Source organism: Diospyros lotus, chromosome 13 (assembly GCF_014633365.1).
Source record: "Diospyros lotus cultivar Yz01 chromosome 13, ASM1463336v1, whole genome shotgun sequence".
In the NCBI taxonomy this organism is placed as follows: Eukaryota; Viridiplantae; Streptophyta; class Magnoliopsida; order Ericales; family Ebenaceae; genus Diospyros; species Diospyros lotus.
The window spans coordinates 247,042-270,892 of record NC_068350.1 but is presented as its reverse complement, the minus strand read 5'-3'; the positions used below and the strand labels follow the sequence as shown (position 1 = coordinate 270,892).

Below are 23,851 nucleotides of genomic sequence, written 5' to 3'. Positions count from 1 at the left end.
CATTTAGTAAGGCTTGGAATGAAATCAAGATTCTAAAAAATTTGATACCTTAAATTAAATTAAACTGACTTAGCTAGTTTAGTTGGATTTGTCTTAATGGATTTGAGATTTATTTATTTATTTTTTTAATTTCAAGTCATTGAATCTAAAAAAATTAAAAAATGTGCGTGTGTACACACACATTGTATTATCTAAATAAAAGTTTTCTTAAAAAAAAGAGTCAACGCTTTAATATATTGCAATATTTTAAATTAACATAAAAACATTTAACTTTCTAAAATAAATTAGACAATCACCAAATTTAACATTTAATCTAATGTAAAATTTTATAAAATAAAATATAACATTCTGCTTAACTTTTTTTTAACAAAATATAATATTTAATTTTAAAGGGGATGGACGATTCTTTTTATTCTTTTTTTATCTCTATTTAAACCTAACACTTTAATTCGATGATTGAACGGTTGAACTTAATTATTTATTTTTTATTATTTTTATTTTATTTGAATTTTATTTTTAAATAAGAAATTAAATTTAAATAAAAAGACAAACACTAATAATTTAACTAAAACAAATGATATAAAATGTTTAAATAAAAGACCACAATCAATCAAATGAGATATACAAATATAATTTAAGTTTAAGGAGACAATTTACCGACAATTGAACCAAAATGTCAATACTCTTTTAAAGAAAGAAAAATGGGTTTAAAGTATGTGGAAATTTTACTCCAAAACGTCTACTCAAGACTGCCAACCCATTCCCATTATAGCCCTCTTATCTGGAGAAGGCACGTTCGTAACCCAATCCCCAAATCCCCCAATCCCATGTGAGGTGAGGGAAGGTGCTTCACACTCGGACGCAATCCCCCATTCCATTTTCATCATCGTCATCTTCTTCTTGTGATTCTTCCCTCGTGCTTGATTCAGATTTTGGGGTATCTGAATTTGAACAATAACAAGAAGAAAGAGGAGGAGGAGGAGGAGGAGGAGGAGGGGTTTCGCCTGGAAAAGGTGTGAGTTCCTCTCCGGAAGAAACAGAAATATCTCAAATAATTTCGTTGTCGTTTTTCTTGAGTTCCATTTCACTTGGCCATTTGAATTGCAACGCTTACGCTTCCCCATGCACTACATGTTTTTTTTTTGTTGATCATGCGTGATTATTTCCTTAGCAAGAGTACATTTTTGCTCTAGCGATTGCCGCCGCCGCCCACATATATATTTATATACACACACACACATATTCTTCACAGCGAAAATGGAAGGATTATTGGGTACTTGTTCTACATCCTTGCCGCGCTTGTTGACTTGTTTTCCTGGGAGGACTAGAAGGCCAACACCTGCACCACCACTTGTTAACCAACACCGCCCCCACCTTCCACTCATGAGAAATCCAAATCCTGCTACTGCTATTACTACAACTACAATGACTGTGTTCTCCCGTCAGACTTCCATTATGAATTTCCCTCTCAGAAGTTACTGTTCAGCTATACCTACATCCACTGATGATAATTCTCCTGGCCTAGAAAATCTTGATGATTATGATGACGGTGACACTAGTGATATTAGTAACAATTATCAACAGAGACAAATTAGATACGGAGAAGATTGGCAATCAGAGTTCACCGGTCTGCTTGATCCCTCGGATTTTTTACCACCTAAAAAGCGGAAAAAACTCCTACAACGACGACAACAACAAAGTCCAAAACTTCTCCAAGGCAGTGATAACATGGACTGGTGCGTCAAGGCTAGGAAGATTGCCCTCAAGTCTATTCAAGCAAGGGGCTTGGCTGATTCCATGGAGAATTTGGTTACTGCGGATAACAAGAGAAAGAGGAGCAAGAATAGGAACAAAAACAAGAAGAAACTGGCAGCGAACAATAAGCAAGACATAGTAGCTGATGAGGATTTGGATTTTGAATCCAGTTTGGAGGAAGATTTTGAACTACAAAATGGGAATCCTTCGGATAGTAGCAGTCACTTGAGGAGGACCGTGAGTATGATTGCAGGTGGGATGTTTGAAGATAATAAGCAGAAAAACATGGAAACATTTGTTCAAAGACTTTCTCAATTATCTGGACCCTCTGATCGCAGGAAAGAAATTAACTTGAACAGGGCAATTGTTGATGCACAGACTGCTGAAGAAGTATTGGAAGTTAGTGCCGAGGCAATCATGGCCACTGCCAAAGGCTTGAACCCTTCACCTCTTTCTCCTTTGAACATTGCCACTGCACTCCATCGAATAGCTAAAAACATGGAGAAAGTGTCAATGCCAAAGACTCATAGATTGGCTTTTGCCCGTCAGAGAGAGATGTCTATTCTTGTAGCTGTTGCAATGACTGCCCTGCCAGAATGCTCACCTCAAGGTATTGCGAATATCTCTTGGGCATTGGCCAAGATAGGAGGTGAGCTTCTTTACTTGTCCGAAATGGATAGAGTGGCAGAGGTGGCCTTGACCAGAGTTCATGAGTTCAATTCACAGAATGTTGCTAACTTGGCTGGCTCTTTTGCTTCAATGCGACACTCAGCCCTAGATCTATTTTCTGAACTATCCAAAAGGGCTTCAAGCATAATCCAAACTTTCCAGGAGCAAGAGCTGGCTCAGGTATTGTGGGCTTTTGCTTTGTTACATGCACCTGCAGACTCTTTGATGGAATCTCTTGATGATGCTTTTAAGGATGCTGACAAGTTCAGGTGCTGCTCAGATGAAGAAAAGACAGATTATGGCAAAGAAAGAGACATAGAGAGACACGTACTCCCTGATTCAGACAAAGTCTTAGGTTTGCGTGGGCTCAATTTCAATAGAAATCAGCTTGGAAATATAGCTTGGTCTTATGCTGTTTTTGCCCAACTGGATCGCATCTTCTTTTCCTACGTGTGGACAACTCTTACCCATTTTGAGGAGGAAAGAATATCGGAGCAGTATAGGGAGGACGTAATGTTTGCTTCTCAGGTTCATCTTGTGAACCAGTGTTTAAAGCTTGAATACCCGCATCTTCAATTAACTTTAAGGAGTGATCTAAAGGAGAAAATTGCTCGTGCTGGGAAAACAAAGAGGTTTAATCAGACAGTGACCTCCTCGTTTCAGAATGAGGTTGCTCGTCTTCTTCTTTCGACTGGCCTCGATTGGGTTAGGGAATATGCTGTGGATGGGTACACTTTAGATGCTGTCTTGGTTGATCAAAAAGTTGCTTTGGAGATTGATGGACCAACTCATTTCTCAAGGAATTCTGGTAGGTATTTCTTGTATCCTATGTTCATTAAACATTTGTAATGCCTAATCATGTTGAGCTTCTCTACAGGGGTCCCTTTAGGGAATACCATGCTGAAACGTCGCTACATGGCTGCTCGTGGTTGGAAGATAGCATCTGTCTCTCATCAAGAGGTAAGTTCCACATTTAACATCTTCGCATTACTAGTTAGATTTACATGTAATTTTTTGTAAGAAAATAGAATCTTAATTTCTCTGTTAAGTTGGAATAACAAAATAAAATATCTAACAAAAGGGTATATTGCATTTGGAAGTAGGCATTTATTGACAAGGATAGTGCATCCACAATGAAAATGTGCTTTTGATGTATCTGATGGACACTTAAACAAATGATTGTAAATTTATTCAAAAGTTTGGATGTGTAACTTAATTCTTTTTTCACTTAGGATAACATGTGTATGTACATATTTATTGTGTTGTGTGTGCTGTCAAGTGTGGACTAAAATTATTCTGTCTCTATTTGTCTTTTATTCTTTTTGCTTTTCCTGGAAGGAGGTGAGGAAGTGTAAGTATGCCTATTGATCTATGTTGAATCGTTAACTACCATCTCATCTAAAAGCTTAAGCTATTAGATAGAATGTCAACTTCATCTTTTGTATTATCATTTTTACTCTCAACAAACTACATGCATTTGTGTATATTCACTAAAGCATTTCATCCTTTCCTTGTCCAAAACTTTTTAACCAGATCAAATACCATTTTTGGATGCATCACATTTGAGATCATATTTGGGATGTATTCTAGTTCAAATTGATAACTAAGGGCAGGTTACACGAGATTTGTCTTACAGGAAAAAGAGAAAACAAATAAAAAAAAAAAACATTTTACTAAGTTGCAACTATTGTTGATAGTTGCAATGATGTGGTGAACGAACAAATGTAGCAATTCTAGTGCAGAGAGTAAGAAGAATTTATTTTGAGGATAAAAAAGACTTTTGGCAAGACCCTGAAAGATTGAAAATTTGATGCTAAGGTATGAAATATTTTCTTTGCCCAAAACTTCTAAGAAAGTGAAATATCACTTTTAGATGCATTACATTTGAGATGATATTTAGGATATATTCTAGCACAAATTGGGAACTAAGAGCAACTTTCCATGAGATTGGTTTTTATAGGTAAAGAGCAAAAAAAAAAAAAATCAGAAGAACATATAACTATAGTTGTAAATATTATTGATCTGCCACTATGATATGGTGAACAAAGAAATATAGCACTTCTAGCGTGGAGGGTAAGAATTATTTCTTTCAGGGATGAAAGACTTGGACTAGATAATATCCTGGTTGATGTATGGATATGCATGGGAGAGAGGCTTCAGTGTGATCCTTGAAATAAAAAAAGGATATTAAACGAGTGTAGGAGGAGCACTTTATTGCCTATTTACAAGAATAAGGGAGTAGGAGGAGCACTTTATTGCCTATTTACAAGAATAAGGGAGATGTCTGATGTTTCAAAAATTATAGAGGCATCAAGCTAATGAGCCACACTATGAATTGTGAGATAGTGATTTAGCAAAGATTAAGAAGAGAAACTAAGATGTCTGGAAACTAATTTGGTTTCATGCTTGGTAGGTCAACTGTAGAAGTTAGCTATACACTTGCTGAGTCGTCTAATTGAAAAGTATAGAGATAAACAAAAACTTATGACAAAATTGGAAAAGTGTTATGGAGGGTTTTTGAGAATAAAGTTGTTCCATTTTGCCTGCATTTATTCTTTTATATAAGCAAACACTGGATTTGGTGTTACTAGCCAAGCCTTTTTTTTTTTATTGTTAAATTTCCCTTTGTATATTTTGCTTCAAAAAAGAAACAACACAACGATCGAAGAAGTTTTTTTCTTACGATCAAAGTTGTTATTTTCTTACTTGGACTTATAACTCCAAGATACAGTAGAAAGAGCAACCTTACCATTACATCAAGGTTTATCATCAAAACAAAACCAAGATTACCAAGTGACATCCCTTGAAGGTGAGCCTTCATCTAAAATCTTCTCTCTTTTTTACTTGCAAGTGCATAGAACCTCTATAATGTTATTAAAGGCATGCATTATGAAGCAAAAACACAAGTATGAACATGTGAATGAGATACTAAGTTTTTTTCTAATTACAATTGGATTACATCAAGGATCCGCATTAAGTCCTCTTAACGCAGGAAGACCAAATCGCCACCATGGGAGCTTCCAGGGTTGAAGCTTCCAGATCTGGAAGCTTTGAAATTGCTTTAGCCAGTGATTTTGTATCAGAGAAGCAACAGTATTAACCTAAATTAATCAGAAAAAAATAATACCTAGTTCATAAACTTACATATATATATATATACATAAATATATATATCTTCTTGTTTGTTTGGTTCTGTGCTTGATTTGAGATGATAAGTATTTCTAGTAATAGTCGGGTTAATTTTTTGTTAGTGGGCTTAATTTGTTGTGTAATTTGGTCTGATATTGGTCTATGGAGATTTTGTGCATGAGCAGAGGTGTAATATTGCAGTATTGTGTGTTAATTTTTATTAATGGTTATATAGGCGAAGCATTATCAAAACTTTAGCCAGAATTTTCTTTTCCCAGATCTTCTTCTTTGTTTTCCTGCTCCTTAAGTTGCGTCTTCTCTTTCTCTCTCTCTCTCTTTTAGCTGGAAACCCTGCAATGGGGTCCGTAAGCTCCAACCACATTGGCTGGAGCTTTTTTTCTTTTTGTTATTTTAATATAATTACCCAATATGAATGTATACTTATTTATATATGGAAATATAATTGTAGGGCAAATAGGCTGTTTGGTCATTTGCTATTTGGTACCAAGCAATACCTCATTTACATTTTTACACACCAAATACTGCATAGCTATAACTGCAAGTAATACCTCCTTTACCATATGTGGGACTGCATTACCTTGTTCCATCACTAGTTAATACCTCCTTTGCCCCTCGCCCTCCTTATTATTATTATTATTATTTTCGGTCTTTCATCCCTCTATTCACACATTAGTCCTGACTGAGTGCTCAACATTGCTACACAATTCGTAAACCATTTATTTAATTTTGGAGATGGGAACAGGGTTTGACGAGGTGAAAAATGAGAATAAGAAGTTGAGTCCTTAAATTTGGTTTTCTTGGTGAAAGTCATAGACATAATTTGGTTTTTCGGTTCTGATTGTTGATGCAGTGGGAGAAACTTCAAGGTGAGTGTGCACAGCTCAAGTACCTTAGGGAAATTCTGAAAGATCATCATATTGGAGAAGGGGATGGGAGGTGAAAGTATGGATGAGCTAGCGGCCAGCATTTGTAAAATATCAAGCTTTGCTTTTGCCGTGCTGTTTCCTTCATACATACATACATGCGTACGGTTTGAGCCGTGTCTTCAGTGTCACCTGCTCTGCTCTGCGGTCTTCCGCCGCTGTTATTTGCTGCAATTATAATCAGAGACAGACAGACACAGCATACGCCGTCCATCGGAATATGACTTTTTATATTGCAAGAAAGGGAGAGGAACTGTGGGGGAGGAGCAAAGAGGGGAAGAATGAAGAAACACAAAACAAAATTAACGAGCAGAGAGCAAAATATCTAAATTAATGAAGAATGTGGAATGTAGAATGAAGAATGCAGGTGGGAAAGAACTAAATTGTGCAGTCACTAAACTAGTCTGATTTAAAGCCCCCTTCGCTCCCCTCCCCCTTGGACTTATTCTGCTTTATTATGCCTTTTTAAGGTTTTCAGAATTGGTGTTTATATGTGTGGCAATCGCTTTCTGTATATCATCTTTTCTTGAGATAATCGTTCTTGCGCGATCTTTGGTATTCATGTCATCTTTTCTTATTCATTATAATGTACAATGCTTTATTTATTAGGCAGATAGGTACCAGAGGGAGAAAGAGATATTGTCGAGGTTGATTTTATTGAGTTCGAAAGTTCAAAACCCTCACTTAATATGGCCGCTATTGTTGCATTTGCCTATCAAAGAAAATATTGAATATTGCTCAATTTTTTTGACCATTCATCCCCTGTTGTATATTTTTTAAAACTTTAATTATTTTCAGATTTGATTATGGATGTACAATCTGGAGCCTGGAAGCGATTTGTATTTTTTAAACTTAAAAATAATTATTGATTTTTTATTATAATTATCTAATTTAAATATTTATTTTTAAATAATTTCTTCACATATTTGTATTAAATAGAATGTATATACTCTATTGTGAAAGGTGAAATGTTTAAATAAAAAATTTAAAAGGAAAAAAATAGAGACATAATTTAATAATTTAGCCTTAGTAATATTAAAAATAAAGGCTATTCTTGATTTTTCTTCATAAGAAGACCGGTTCTACATATAGAGTTGCCACATGTCTCTGTGGCCGCTTTGCTTGTCCTCTTAACCATTTGACACTGATAGATACTGCCCTCTCTGTGTCTCTGCGTGTTGCCTTCTTCCCTTTGAGCTCCCTCGCTCTCCATTGCTGCTGCTTTCATCAGAGCTGATCCCAACTTGGATTTTGTTCGAGTCCTTCCGTCCTTCACTTGAGGTAAAAGTCAAATCCCCCCTCCTTTTTTTTTTTTTTTTTCCCTTTAGAAATGCTTTATAATATGTTCTTCTCATGTAGCGGATGATGCTATGGTGCCTGATTTGAATCTGTCTCCCACATCTGATCTGCTCCAACCAATCACTACCCACCCTCCAATTTAGCGAACCTTTGAGTTCTTCGTCAACCAGATCCCCCACCTATTTTCTGCCATTTTCCCCGCTTCTCTTGCTGTTGTGTTGCGCCTGCAAATACTGTTGTGATTATAATTTACACCCCCCGCCCCGGCGGTTTCTGACCATTCAAGCAAGTGTCTATGAGGGTTTCGGATCAGATGGTTAACAGATTAGAGTCCGACCGTCCGATTCCGACTCCTTACGTTTGACCATCAGCCAATTCTCTTGTAATAGTTGCTCATCTAGATCCCGTCGTCTTCGATCTGAATTCTCTTTCTTTATTTTACGTGCGTCCGCGTTGTGCACACATTTACTGCGCACGTTGGAACCCAGATCTACAACAGTATTGATCTGCTCTCCTTGCTCTTTGGCATACAAATCTTTACATGTTTCTGCTTTGTTAGGTAATTAATTTCGTTGATTGGTGAAAATGCAATGCCACTTGTAGAACTGGTGTCTGTTAGAATTTGAAACAGAATAAGAAAGTTGACAAGAGAAGGGAAAGGGACGAAGATAATGTGCTGTAGTCTTACGTGCAAAGCATGAGGGGGCTGCATCTTTCTCTCATATGAGTTGATGAGAGCCAATCACTGATTAGTGGAGGATCTTTAGGATTAATAATGGCTTTAACAAATTTGTAATAATCAATGATATATGTGATACTTTCATCAGGTTGGAGAATGAAATTTGATCAATTAGAGGACCCTATGTACCTTCAAACTTGAGTATGGGAATTGATCGCCCCCAAAACTTAATGTGACCCCTTGATTGTGGTGATCAGTCTACAGAAGCGAATAACACATGGCTTTTAACATCATCATAAACTAGGTAAAATTGAAAAAAGTGCAATAAAGGTACATAAAGTGGCCTGCCAATGAAGACAGAAGAAAGTGCAAGCAATACATATTAAATTCAAATTGTTCAGGAATAAAATCAAACTTAAATGCGTTCAACTTATTACAACAATACCACACGACAATAAGCTTTTATCTCACAAGGTTTAGTCGGCATAGATTGTAACGTGCCAATCATCTCCATCCATGACTGTATTTTTTATAAGACTAATATATCTCATGTCATGCCCAAAAGTTTCTAATTTTAGTTTTTCTTGATTTTTCTCTACCTCTTTTCCTATAAACTTCTTTGATGCCATCCACTCTCATCACAGGAATGCTTTTTGGTTTTCTTGTCACATAATTTAATCATCTTAATTGTATATCATGCATCTTATTGTGAATAAATGCCACTCTGACTTTATAATAGATAATCTCATTTTTAATTTTGTTTATTCTTGTATGACTGCCCACTGTAACATCTTCATCTCAATTATGGATACATTTTGCATATGTTAGTGCTTTATGCTTAATATTCCATGCCATACAATAGAATTAGTCCTTATAGTAGTTCGATAAAACTTTTGTTTTTGTTCTAAAGGATTTTATAATTGCATACAAAAAGCAATTCTCCATTTAAACCACATGTCTTGATTCTGTGAATAACATCTCAAAAATCTCTTTATCGTTTTAATAATTGATCCAAGATATCTAAACTTACCTTATATATATATATATTTTTTTTTTAACTTACACAGTTCTATTTTTACAAAACATACTTTTTTTTTTTTTTGGGATTTTTGACTTACTCAACTTGATGTCTTTGAACTCTAAGGTGCCCCTCCATACCTCCTGTTTAATATTTATGCCTTCTTTTCTCTCATTCTCTAGGACAATGTCATCTACAAGTAACATGTACCAAGGCACCTCTTCTAGGATGTACTTAGTGAGTTCATCCTCCATTAGTCATTACAACAAAAGATAAGGGCTTAGTGTTGATCCTCAATGTAATCTAATTATAAATATAAAAATTTCAATATTTTCTCTACAAGTCATAATACATGTTTTAAATCTTGATTACTTAAATCACCTCATATATTGATCTTCTCTCTTTGTGATATTCCTTGCAACAACCTGTCAAATTTTACAAAAGTTTGTCTTTATCTCTTCTCTCAATCTAGCTTTTGGTAGATGATCAGAAAAAAAAAAAAAAAAATCTAATTCCTGTTGCATAAGCACTGATAATGTTATAATCTCTTCTCTTAGAATAACTTTAACTACAATAATAATCCTATCTTTCAATCTTCTCACATCTACTAGTTATTATGTTAGATTCTTATCTATAATATTTCCCACTCCATTCCGTTTGAAGTCCTAACATTTATATCCCAAGTCATCCAACATAAATAGGATATAATGGCCTTACAAGACATATGACAACATAGCCACTGATAGTGATCATTGGGAAACTAAAATTAAAGTATTCAACCCCACCTAGCGGGATTAAAATTTGCAATTGTTTTTGTCATTGTTTACTAACCATCTTGTCAATTAAAGGCAAATGATATTGATACTTCTCCTAATTGTCACATCCACCCTCCATAGATTGTTTATCAAGGTTATAATGTTCCATGATCTAATCTTGAGCCACTGGTGCTAAACTAACTTCTTGATTTGTAGTCATCTGTGTGGAGTTTTGCAATTCTGAACACTGATGCAACAACTTTATCCTATTTTTCACTGCATTTGGGCAGTAAAGCATGCTGCTAAGAAGGTTTACACCCCCAATGAAAGCTTATTTTGCCTAAGATCAATGTTAAAGAAATCCAATAATTTTTATGTTAGCTATCAGCTAGCTAATGCAACCTTTCTCACTCATCCAGACTTGGTACCACTTGTGAGTTGTGATAATTAGTAATACCTTAAACACCAGAAATATTGAGGGGATCCCTCAGTCCAGACAAGTGGATTTAATACAAAAGGATATACCTAATGGATGAGGCATCCCACTTTGCGAGGGTCATGGAAAGGTTGTTTTTGAACATAGTCTTTCTCTTGCCTTACAAAGAGGTTGTTTCTACAACTTGAACCCATGACTTTCCAGTCACAAAAAAGCAATCTTGTCATTGCTATCAAGGTTGTTTCCGCAGGTGGATTTAATGTGTTTAAATAAATGATTGGAAGAAAATTTGGCATGGAATATTAATGTAATAATGACAACAAATGTATTGCACTTTCTAGGATACAATTATAAACACAAGAATCAAATTGTGGTGAGCCCTACTACAAAAAGGTGGTTCTAAAACTGTGAGTCAGACCTTTATATAGAACACCTCAAACCTAAAGAGCCTTGTGTTTACCTTGATGATAGTTTGTAATTTGGTAATACTCATTTGTGTTCTTGATATTCTTGTGCCTAAAATACTTCTGCTTCACATAGCTCTACTTTTGTGATATTTATATCAACTGTCCAGCATGATAAAACTGCTTCTCTTTAGCCTCATGAGCATCAATGAGTTGTCAGTAACTTGGTTTCTTGCTCAGAGGACTCCGAGGGTCATGAAACTTGTCAATGTTAAATAAGAGCACTAATCATGGAGATCAAATGTTGAAGTAGATCTTATACCATAGCTTTTGTAACCATTAAGAGGGACCCGGTATCTATTTTCCCTGTTCTGCCAGCAGTTGACTTAAGCTTAATTTTGCTACATGATTTATGAGAAATATTTTATGATATTGCCAAGCATGTTGAAGTGGAAATGATGTGTGGTGAGGTGTATGCTTATATGTTTCCAGATGACAATGTATTGACTAATTGTAACAACTGGTAGTGATTTTGATTCTAGTAACAATTGACTTTCGCTTAATTTGTCCACACAACTAAAAGTAAATTTTATATCATGTCTTCAAGCTCAAAGAATGTAGAAATGATGCGAATTCAAATGTATGTTCCTAAATTATAGTTCTCTCCTTCTATGTGTTATTTAATCTATTTTATAATATTATTCCACAGCATAATTCTTTTATTTTTGCAATGTAGTTATTGGACTATGGCATCATCTGATAAACCAGAGATAGTTGAAAGGGATGCCAAAGACAAAGAACAAAAAGACCATGACAAAGATGAAGGGGATGGTGGATTTATTGACAAAGTAAAGGATTTCATTCATGACATTGGTGAGAAGATAGAGGAGACCATTGGATTTGGCAAGCCAACTGCTGATGTTACAGGGATTCACATTCCTTCTATTAATCTTGAGAAGGCTGAGATAGTTGTTGATGTTCTTGTGAAAAATCCAAATCCGATTCCAATTCCTCTCATTGACATAAACTACTTAATTGAGAGCGATGGAAGGAAGCTGGTATCTGGCTTGATTCCTGATGCTGGGACAATCCATGCTCATGGTTCTGAAACTGTCAAGATACCAGTTACTTTGGTATTTGATGACATAAAAAATACATATCATGATATAAAGCCTGGAAGTATAATTCCTTACAAGGTCAAGGTTGACCTCGTAGTTGATGTACCAATCTTTGGAAGGTTGACCCTTCCACTTGAGAAAACAGGAGAGATTCCCATACCTTATAAGCCTGATATTGATCTGGAAAAAATACGTTTTGAGAGATTTTCTTTTGAAGAAACTATTGCTGTTCTTCATTTGAAATTGGAAAACAAGAATGACTTTGATTTGGCCCTCAATTCACTAGACTATGAGGTCTGGCTTACTGATGTCAGCATTGGAGGTGCAGAACTATCAGAATCCACTAAGATTGACAAAAATGGTATTAGTTACATTGATATTCCCATCACCTTCAGGCCAAAAGAGTTTGGCTCAGCTCTTTGGGACATGATCAGAGGAAAAGGCACTGGTTACACCATGAAAGGACACATCAATGTGGACACACCATTCGGAGCAATGAAGCTACCCATTAGCAAGGAGGGTGGCACAACCCGCCTTAAGAAGAATAAAGAGGACGGTGAGGATGATGACGATGAGGTATGTTGATAGAGCTTTTAATTGAGTTTGTCTCTTTAGCTTTTAACTGAGTCCTACTGATGTTCTTGGATTTTTAACAATTGTTCATTCTTATAATTGAATTATGGATTGGTTTGGTGAATACTGCATCGTATTAAAAAGAAAAAAACAATTTTGGATTCAGAAAATAGATAAAAAAAATTAATGAATGCTTAGCCAATAGATTATTTCAATGAGGGAATTTTACCTCCCAGTGGATTATTTAAATGAATGCTTAGCCACATGCTAAAAAATTAATGGTCAGTAATAAAACCCCTTGCTTTTGCTTGCATTTTCAGATTAGTTCCTGAAAATTTCAGGAACTGGACATCACATGTATATATGCAAGATAGGCATCATTATGAAATTATCAAGCCTTAATCTTGCTAAATGGGGTTGTCTCCATGGATTCTAGCTTGCCAATCATCTCTATTTATGGCTATATCTTTTGTAAGGCCAATATAATGCATACCACGATTTTGAAATGTACACAACAACAACAACAATCCCAAGCCTTAATCTCACCAAGTGGGGTTAGCTACATGAATTGTAGATACCAATGCTATGTAAATTAAACCAACCAATCTGGTAAATTTGGGAAACCAAGCAACTTAAAGACAAAAAGTATTAATTTTTTTTTAATTAGAATGGAACAAATATCTAACAAAAGAGACAGAGAATGACCAAGAAAAACTTAATGGGAGATACTTAGATATGATATGAGTAATAAAGGCCTTGCAAAAGATAAGGCTATAGATAGAAATAACTGGCAAGCTATAATTCATTTAGCCGATTCTACATAGTGGGATAAAGTCTTGATATGTTGTTGTTGTTGTTATAGAATTATAAAAGTCTTGCATATGTACTCATATGATCAACTTTATGTGAGATGTTTTGATTGGTGGAAGGGAATTTTTTCCCCCAAACAGGTGATAAATGCTTAGCAAACTGCTAAAAAAATTGATAGTATGTAATAAAATCCTTAGTTTTATTTGCCTTTTCAGATTATACTGTGAAAAGAGGATCATCATCAACTGCACCTTATCGTAACTAAGAGTTGGCAGAACAACATTCATAATTTTAATTGACTTCTAAAAGTCATGTTGCCAGTAGAAATCCATGCAAGATGTGGCAAATTTTTATGTCAGATGTCCTTGATGCATCCCTCTAGCAAGGGAATGATGAGATAAAGTTCCAACACCATCTTCAAATGGAAAAGTCTCACAAGATGGCGTTGAATGAAGATAATTGATATGGTTGTCCTCCATCACATGGTTGATATCATGAAACCAACCCGTGCAACATGAAAACGCAACACATTGTGAAAAGAAGATGTTGAAATAAAAATATTTGGTTGCTTCCTTGCTGGTTAATTATCTTAAAATAAAATAAAGACATTATGAAGTATTATCTTTCAGTAGTTATGCCATAGCCATAAAAGGTCATGTTGTTTTGAAGATTTCTCTGGTATAGAGAATGATATGACCTATCATTTTAGGGCTTTCCTGCTGGAAGTTTTGGGAAAAAGAACATTAACGGCCTGCTCAATTGTAGAAAACATTTTCGGTTCTCCAACTCCAATTTTATATTGAATAATTGAATCTCTCATTAGAAAATAAAAAACTTGGTTTTTTTTTTTCAACTTTAAACCATGAATTAGAAAACATCCTTTTTGATGTTTTGTAAATTTCCTGAAAATGAGTGCTGTGGCTTTTTGAAACATAACATGTTAGGACTGTCTTTAGTTATAAAATTGAAGTTGAAAACTAGAAAATGTTTTCTGGAAGTGAACGGAGCCTAAATTTCTGTAGCTTTTTATATTGCATGCTTTATAATAGGTGCTCCTTTTAGTTGCATAAAATTTGTCACTATCCCCTAATAATAAAAAATTCAAGTTGAGTGCTCACTTTGATGCTTCAAAGATTTGGCTAGTAATAGATATTACAAATTGATGTGTTTTAGGAATAACATGTTATTGCCAGTATTGCAGGTAAAAATTTGTGTATATCGTTCAAGCATGGGGCAGTATGTGTATATCGTTCAAATCATTTACCTGACATGCTGAGTTTAGTTGACCTCTTTATTGCATCACATGGATTGATAATGCAGTTTTATGAAAAACTTTTCAGTGATACATTTTGACTCCTTTGCCATCTCATGATAACTCTTAAATGATACTAGTTATGGTTCTGTATTTGTGATCATATATTTGTGCTTGAGCTTTCGTCTTCTTCTGTAAATTTCTTTGTTTGATTTGTGCAAAGAATTTAACTCTGCCCACATCTTCTGTACAAAGTGGCATGCTTACCATGGTTACCTTTTATTCTATCAATGCAATTTTGCTATACAAACCTTAATGATGTATTTAGGTGTTATCTAGATCTAATTCACTTTTGAAAAAGTGAGGTCAAGATAGTATAAAGTGGGAAAGATTTAGTTTGTATTGCCACTAAGTTGACACAAATTTTAGAGAGATTGGTTCACTTAATTGAAGATACCAACAAAACAAGAAGTGTAGAAAGTAAGAAGAGAACAATTTTTGCATGGGAAACCATTGTGGGAGGAACCAGTGGACATTTGTCCCATCAAGCAACTTCGCCATGAAGGAGAAGCAAGTATAAGAAGAAACATTTTACTACCTTACCTGGTAGTTGTATGGATGCATGGTCCTTTGGATTTGACGCATCTATTGGTATATAAAATATTTTCTGACATCCAATAATTTCCCTGATATGTTGAGTTTATTTGATCTTTTTTATTGCATTACATGGATAGATAATACAATTTTATGAATAACTTGCCAACTGGAGATCGTCTCCTTTGCCACCTCATGATAGCTTTTAAATGATAGTAGTTATGCTAGTGTATTTCTGATTATAGAATCATGCTTGAGCTTTTCTTTCCTTTTCCTTCTTAAGTTTATTTGTTTGACTAGTGCATAGAATTCCCCCCCCCCCCCCCCCCCTTTTTTTTTTTTCAAAAAGTGGCGTTCTTGACCATGGGTACCTTGTATCTGTCGTAAGTTTGTAACACAAACTGTAATGATTTTTTAGGTGTACCTGGATCCAATCCAGTTTTCGAGAAGTGAGATAGAGGCTGTGTAAAGACAAAAGACTTAGTTTGGTTTGGCACTAAGTGATCACAGAGCTACTGAGATTGATTCACTTAGTTGAAGTTTTGACTACTATACCAACAATGTAAATAGGGCAAAAGTAAAAAGAGACACCCAACACTTCTCATGTGTGTCATTTTATGGACACACGATCATTGGGTTTTGATTCTTCAACCTCTATACAAACTTCTTCCCATGTCCAATCATTTACCTGACTCTGGAGTTTGTTTGATCTTTTTATTGCATCAACATGTACAGTTCTGTGAAAAACATTCAAAATGTTTCGACTCCTTTGCCACCTCATTGTAACTCTTCAATGATACCAGTAATGAGTTATGATTGTGTTTGTGATTACAAATTTGTTTGACTTGTGCAGCGAATTTTACTTTGGTCCCATCTCTTTTTCTTAAAGTCCCATGCTTACTGTGTATCCTGTGGCTGTGTATCTCTGTCATTGCAATTTTGCTATACAAACCGTAATGATGTATTTAGGTGTATCTGGACCTAATTCAATTTCGGAAGATTGAGATTGAGCAAGTCACAAGATTTAGTTTGGATTACCACTAAGGAAGTCACTTATTTGAAGGTAAAACATTCACACCAACTAAACAAATAGTGCACACAACACTTTTTACATGGAAAATCTTTGTGAGAAAAAATTACAGTAAGTCACAGGACCTTATCCAATCAAGCAACCTCACTATGAATGAGAAACAAGTATAAGAAGAAACTTATTACTACCCTAGGATACTTATCTTGTGGATGCTCAATCATTGGGTCTTGATGCTTTGATATTTTGAGTTAGTTCTTCTAGCAGTGACCATCAATATTCAGTGATGTCTAGAAAATGGAGCTTCAGCAATTTAAGATGCTTCCAAGGACTAAGATTCAGATCAATATTGCTCGATTGTGGCCAAGACTCCAAATCACTTTTGGAAAGAATGGAAACTCATGTGATCAACCAATATAGGATCTACACCTTTTTCTCTTCAGCTCTCAGTGAACACTTGATGCAAAGTAATTGATCACCTGCATAGAGTAGCTGTCAACCAGCAAAGAATTCTGTGCAAGCTCTGTTGATTGCCTTTTCTAGTGAGTCACTTAGGTGTATTACCAAGCCTAAAATTTCTTGCCTCATATAAAGAGAATAGAAATCCTGTTGAAATCCGTTGATTGTTTGCTTTATCTTTGAAGTCGTTAGAATGGAATCTCAAGAATATTTCAGCCTTTGGCTCCCAAACGATGAGAACTAAAATCCTAAATTGAGCAACTTCTAAAACAGCAGACTGGAATCCACCTTTGCTGTATCTTGAGACTTGCCACAATTCTTTGTTAGTATTTATTTCGTGCTGCAATAAGGTTCTCCCTTTGAATCTACTGGAATATGTGAGTTTATTATGTCTATGCTTTCTTGATGCAGGATTAGAGAAGTCCCCAAGAATAAGTTAGCAAGGGAGCTTGGAAACCAACTTGAGATGATATTATTATTTGGAGCATAAGTTAGTAGTATGATGCCTATGCGTATATTTTGTGTAATATTATGTACTTGTTTCTGCATCCATAGTACTTACGATGTGGTAAAAATACTGTGATGATCAAAATCAAACCTGCTACTGTTGGTTTCATGCTAATCCTTGGGTCTTGATGCTTCGATCTTTTTAGTTGCTTGCAAGCCCCTCTGGTTTGACTAGAAGTCCAGAAGGCTTGAACATTTATCTTCTTTAGTTTTAGCCTTGGCATTTTTTTTTAATATTTTTATAATGTAGGAATCGGAGAAGTCTCAGTATAGTTTTTAGTAGAGACCGTCACTTTCTCTCCTATAACCTACGAGCACCGAGCCAAACTAGGCAATCAAGCTGGACTGCGTAAGATTAGGTCAAAGACTTGTGTATGTGGCTCTTCATGTAGTAAAGCGGTACCTACTAAATTGTTCAAGATTCGAATATATAATCTTAGCATACTCAACATTTGGATTCTATGCTGTTGATCACTTGAGCTATCTCAAGGGGTTTTAGTAGGCATTATTAGGGACCTAAATATAGGTATTGACAAAAGTGAACAATCAATACCAAGGTATTATGAACAATTGGCTCTCTCTCTCTCTCTCTCTCACACACACACACATACACACACACACACACACACAGATTCTTCTCTTGACAATAATACTGGGTTGTGTAATTCGTCAACAGCATCAAATAAAGTAAAGGTGGTTGAGTTGGGGACTTCCCCTACACACACACACACACACACACACTCACACACATCCTGTCACAAGCCTAATGCAACTGAAGGAGAAAACAGAGCCCAAAAATCCAAAAACTACACGCGCGCACGCACGCACACACTAGTAGGTGGTTAGTTTAGTTTCCAAGCTTTGCCACCTCCCTTTTCCAAGCTCTTAAGCCTTCCAAAGAACATAACGAGGATGAGGATGAGTTTGCCATTGTTGCTCCACCTTCCGACAAATCCATACCATGCATCTTTACACAGCTTATCATCATCATCAAACTTCAATCTTCGTTGGCAGCTATAGCCGGTTGAGAACCCCACGTTCCCATATGCACTGCAAATATCAACTTAAATCATCATCATCAATTAATTAGCTAGCCAGGTAGCTAGGCCCACTCAAAAAATGCATGTTTTTCTATAAATTTAATATATATATGTATGTATGTATGTAAACTAGTTTTACCTAATGACTTCAAAGGCGATATTTATAATGTTGAAATTGAGTGGGTCGTCCTTCATTTTTTCCCTCTCGGTGATACAAATGAGAGCGACAAAGATCACTAAATAAGAGAGTTGTGAGAATAGTATATAATCCACAAACTTCTTTCCTTTTTTGGTGCTCTTTTTCCAAGTCTTTACAGTATCATCATCATCATCATCAGCTAGAAAAAACCTAGTGTACGGGGGCAGGTACCTGCAGCAACACAATATGTTGCAACTTTAATTTATCAACGATTAAATGAAATTAATAATCTATATGTATCGGCAATAATCATTATATACATGAAATTACTGTGAACATATATATATATATTCATAAAGTATTTTATTTTTAATTGCAATTACGATCAATTACGTTTTCTTTAGATTAGATTGGACAAGTTCTTTTGTTCTTGTTGATCGGTTGCCAGCTTCTATATTTCCATCTAATAAACTGTAAAATGCCTTTTTGATGAATTATTAATCTGCCAAAAAAATTTATTACTGTAATTTCAACCATGTATTTCCTCTTACCTACTATGATGTTTCCATTTTGTAAAGGAGAGAGATTAATACTAACCAAAGTAAATAAATGAAAAAAAAAAAAATGAAGTCTATCAAAGGTATCCTATTCCTAGCTAATTAATACATAATCAGATACTACTGATTAATTAGAGAGGGAGGGAGTTTTTTTTTTTTACTTTTAATTATAATAATTTACCAGTCTCAATATATATGTATATATATATATATATGTTGGACAACTCATAATTAATTAATAATTGGCTCTATACACGCGCGCACACGCACACACACATGCACGTATATGCATGGGAATTATTGAAGAGAATAATAAAATATTAAAGAGACTCTCAGCACTCACATCATCACGATGATCAACACCAAGTTTGCAGGAGCTACCAGGGAGAGGTCAACGACAGATTCTCCAGCATGCCTTGAATTCACAACTTGAAACAAGGATGCCACCAATTTCTGGTAAGAAGAATTGAGACCACCCATGGCTTCTGATGATGATGTCCACTCCATGGAGCAAAACAAGGCCAAGTGAAGAAGCAAGAGCCCAGAAACAGTGGCCGCTAGATACACAGAATGCGACCTAGATAACAAGTGACCATATCCCAAAGGCAAAACTTGACGACGACGACGTCGACGATGATTTTTCAAGATATATCCATACTCTTCCCTTTTTGTGATTTTCTCTAGAAACCAGACGAGGAGTCGCAGGGACGGGGCGTACAAGGTGTTTCCAAGGAGGACCTGAGGGATGAGAAGCAGAAGCAGGCCTGAATTGTTTCTGAAGACCATCATGTTTTCATTTGTGGGCACAAACCCACAGTTTGTAAACGTAGAGACAGTAGTGAAAACTGAAAAAGTCAGCGTTCGAAGGCCTTTCTCCTTCAGCACTTGCCCAGCACTTGGAACCAGCAGCTTCATATAGCTAAATATCAAAGTAGAACCAACTAGGTTAACAACTAGGAGATAACATGCTACTACACGGCTCAAACACTTGATGGAGTTGTAATGCAGATGCTGCCCACTGCCACTATCACTATCCAAGGATTTGATTCGTTCTGAGTACTCCAACAAGCTAGTATTATTATTTTTGCCCTCCACTACTAATTGTGATTGTGATTGGATGGGCGCTGCTGGCTGCAGGCTAGGTACCATACCTAATTCTATTTGATTGAGAGAATTTTCCAAGCGCTGAGATTCACAATCTGTAGTAGTAGTAGTAATATTATTTTTAGTGAGCTTGAACTTGGACCTCATTAATTGAAGTCCAAGTCCTAGCATGGAAGTGAAAACTTCCCCACCCACAAACATCAAAATGGTTAAAATAGCGAGTTGGGTATTGGAGAAAGCCTCCATTTCAACTGTTGACATGCTTGAAACTGTGGTTGCAGACACAGAGGTAAAGAACAAGTCCAAGCTCTTGGGCCTAACTGTAACGTTAGTTCTTGTCTTTGTGATTTTCAAAGCCGAAAAGCCTACCGCAGACATAGCAAGAAAGTAATGAAGGTGAACCCAAAATGGGTTTATCTGCAGGGTTAGGAATCGAAGGTACAAGGACGATAAACTCGTGCGCCGTTGATGAAAGGAAGCCAGTAATTTGGACCATGAAGCATTGAACAAATTCTTTGTTTTCTCAACAAAATGATGAACAACAGGTTTCTCCATCCTTCCCATCAGTGCAAATGGAACGAATGGCTTGACCACTCTTGAACTCTACCGTGGTGGTTTTAAAGGGCACCAAGGGGCTGCACTTGTCTTTTCTAATTGGCTTTGTGGGAAACAAAATATTATATTTTACACAGACACACACACACGCGCGGTTGTCACCAAACAATTCACGTGTAAAAAGTATAAATCTTGTGGCCACACAATTACCATAATAATTAAAGAAGACCAATTAGTTGTTAATTTCGAAGGGGAGGGTATATCTCAAATGTGCGAGGGATTAATTTGGACACTCATGGTACATATATAATATTATTTGTCAAGCAAAGTTGAGATTCATGCATGGTTTATTTATTGGGAAATTTGCAAAAATAGGATTGCCGGAAAAGAACTTTGTAAAAATAGGACTCTTAATTTTTTCTTTTAACAAAACTAGGACTTTTGAGAGTTGAATAGACTAAAATGCTCCCGACTTAAATTAGCCTACGATCCCTTCGTCTTCTTCCTCTTGCACGCACATCTCCAATCACCCGCCAATCGGAACATCTGTCTCGCTCGTCCTTTTCGTCATCTCCCTCGCTCGTCCTTTGTTATAAGAATCTAGAGTTGCTGCTTCTTCGTCGGTCTTCGCCTTCAAAGCCATTGCAGGTAATTTCAGAGTATTTTACCCTCTTCGATGCAATTTTTTTAATGACTACGTAATGGGTATGCAAATGAACCTCGCTTTGGTTCTGCATTCTAAAGCTCGATTGAGTGAAGGCTATGCATTTCACCATAGGTTCAAACCAAAAGCATACCCAAAAATGTTTTATATCCGTTCGGTTTATATATCGATACCCAAAAATATTTTATGTACCGACATCATATATCGGTATAATTGTATCGATTTTAATTTTATGTAAATCGATACATAGTAACTGATATACTTCCTATTACAACTACTATATCGGTATAGTTGTATCGATTGTAATTTTACTTAAACCGATATATAATAACCGACATATCCTTGCACGATCGATATTATGAAACTGATATAACCGATAAATTTTTTTACTTACATCCAACTGATGATTTTTTATAATTTACAAGAATGGTAGCTCATATACTTATATTTGTACCTATGATGTATGGAGGTCGGTGGGATGTTGATAGAGGTGAATATAAGTACGTGATCAATAAATATTGTTGTGTAATACGTGTGCATCTAGGCTTCACATTCGACCAATTGGTAAGTTCCGTATATAGAAGGTTTAATTTTAGTCCTGTTGAGAAGTCGGTTGTGATGAAGTATAAGTTTAGGACTCTAGATATATCGGCACCACCAATGGAGATTCAAAGTGATATGGATGTTGAGTGCTTTATAGTGGAATGCTCTCGGATAGAATCTAGAAGCTCATTATATGTTGATTTTGTGGACAAATTAAAACCGAGTACACAACCGAATGAAGAGGTTGTAGAGAATCAAGGATGCAGTAATTTTTCGGTGATACGATTGGGCAGCGATAGTCCAATATGGTCGAACAACGAGACCACAAGGAACATGAATATGGATGGTTTACACGACGATGTTAATTGTGATGATCCTATGGATGGGAATGGGTTTGAAGAAGTCAATTGTGATGATGCTGGACATGGTGCTGAAGATGTTTTTAATTGTGATGATGTTTTTCCATGGGATTGATGTTGAAAAATTGGTCCATATCGATGTTCAAGTTGGTGATGGTGCTGAGCAGCCTACTTTTTTCCCATCTTTCAGATTATCAAGGGTTAGTTTGGGAACATCGTCTGAGGTGTCAGAAGTTGAGTTAAACCAAATTTTTGCTTCAAAATCTGAATTGCATCGAAGGATGAGTTTGTTGGCATTGAGAAAGAATTATGAATATAAGGTGGTAAAGTCAACTACGAAGGTATTGTACATGAAGTGTAAGCACGATCAGTGTCAATGGCGGTTGAGGGCAACAACGCTTGGCACTTCTTTTGGTAGGGTAGTTAGAAAATATGTAAATACTCATTCATGTTCATCTTCAATAATGCGGTCTGGTCATTGCCAAATGAAGAGCAGAGTAGTTGGTTCTCATATAAAACCCTATTACGAGGATGTGAAGCGTATTCATAAGCCTAAGAACATTATCAATGATGTTCGCAAGGAATTTGTGGTCAACATAAGTTATTCAAAGGCATGACGATCGTGGGAAAAGGCTTTGGACATGATCCGGGGGGGTGCGGAGGAATCATTCCAGTTGCTGCCATCTTATCTGTACATGTTGAAGTTGAAAAACCCTGGGACGATTGCTGAAATCGAGAGTGACAGTGAGAGCAAATTCAAGTACCTGTTTATGGAAATTGGTGCATGTCTTGCCAGATTTCGTAGCCAAATGCGGCTTGTAATTGCAGTTGACGCTTGCTTTCTGAAGGGTAAATATCTTGGTAGTTTGTTTGTTGCCACATACAAAGACGGTAACAACAATGTATATCCTATAGCATGGGGAGTAGGAGATTTCGAGAATGATGCCTCATGGGAATGGTTCTTCACTAAATTGCGATCAACAATTGGCCATGAGATACCTGATTTGGTATTTGTGTCTAACAGGCATAAAAGCATCAGTAAGGCGGTACTGACGGTTTTCCCTAATGCATTACACGTACATTGTATATATCACATTGGCCAGAACGTTAAGGCTAAATTCAAGCATGAAAATGTGTATGCTTTGTTCTACAAGGCAGCGAAGGCTTATCGAGAATCAGAATTTCATGAATTGTTTAACGAGCTCGAGTGATATGATCCAGCTGCCGGGACCTATCTTAGAGATGTCGGCTTCAGTCGTTGGGCATGTGCCTATTCGGATGGCAAGCGGTTTGATATAATGACAACAAATATTGCAGAATGCCTCAATGCAGCTTTGGCGGATGCATGTAAATTGCCTATTCAATGTTTGATGGAGTATATTAGGAATATGCTGCAACAATGGTTTTATGAGAGACGGGGTCACGCTAGTAAGATGGGTGGACATCTCACCTCTTGGGCTGA

The 23,851-nt window shown here is 36.1% G+C and overlaps 4 protein-coding genes across 6 annotated transcripts; 3 read left to right on the top strand and 1 right to left on the bottom strand.

The window, feature by feature from the left end:
• Positions 1–758: 758 nt before the first annotated feature.
• LOC127788014 (RAP domain-containing protein, chloroplastic) lies at positions 759–7,078 on the top strand. The gene is made up of 3 exons (XM_052316133.1): positions 759–3,232; positions 3,302–3,384; positions 6,425–7,078. The coding sequence occupies exons 1-3, from the start codon at positions 1,258–1,260 to the stop codon at positions 6,512–6,514; spliced, it is 2,148 nt and encodes a 715-aa protein (XP_052172093.1). The 5' UTR covers positions 759–1,257; the 3' UTR covers positions 6,515–7,078.
• Positions 6,722–17,543, top strand: LOC127788016 (desiccation-related protein At2g46140). 3 transcript variants are annotated; one of them, XM_052316136.1, is made up of 3 exons: positions 6,722–6,864; positions 11,825–12,782; positions 15,854–17,302. In XM_052316136.1, the coding sequence occupies exons 2-3, from the start codon at positions 11,835–11,837 to the stop codon at positions 15,902–15,904; spliced, it is 999 nt and encodes a 332-aa protein (XP_052172096.1). In that variant the 5' UTR covers positions 6,722–6,864; positions 11,825–11,834; the 3' UTR covers positions 15,905–17,302. The 3 variants fall into 3 exon arrangements, with proteins under 3 accessions (XP_052172096.1, XP_052172095.1, XP_052172097.1); XM_052316135.1 differs by lacking the exon at positions 6,722–6,864 and adding an exon at positions 7,601–7,778 and having other exon boundaries at positions 15,854–17,297; XM_052316137.1 differs by lacking the exons at positions 6,722–6,864; positions 15,854–17,302 and adding exons at positions 7,603–7,778; positions 17,333–17,543.
• Positions 17,544–17,869: 326 nt separating this feature from the next.
• Positions 17,870–20,840, bottom strand: LOC127788015 (sodium transporter HKT1-like). Its single transcript, XM_052316134.1, has 3 exons — positions 19,508–20,840; positions 18,608–18,838; positions 17,870–18,478 (listed from the first exon to the last, which is right to left on the bottom strand). Exons 1-3 carry the CDS (start codon positions 20,830–20,832, stop codon positions 18,271–18,273), a joined length of 1,764 nt encoding a protein of 587 aa, XP_052172094.1. The 5' UTR covers positions 20,833–20,840; the 3' UTR covers positions 17,870–18,270.
• A 1,578-nt stretch (positions 20,841–22,418) lies between these two features.
• Positions 22,419–23,600, top strand: LOC127788731 (uncharacterized). The gene is made up of 2 exons (XM_052317328.1): positions 22,419–23,000; positions 23,094–23,600. Exons 1-2 carry the CDS (start codon positions 22,419–22,421, stop codon positions 23,598–23,600), a joined length of 1,089 nt encoding a protein of 362 aa, XP_052173288.1.
• Positions 23,601–23,851: the final 251 nt, after the last annotated feature.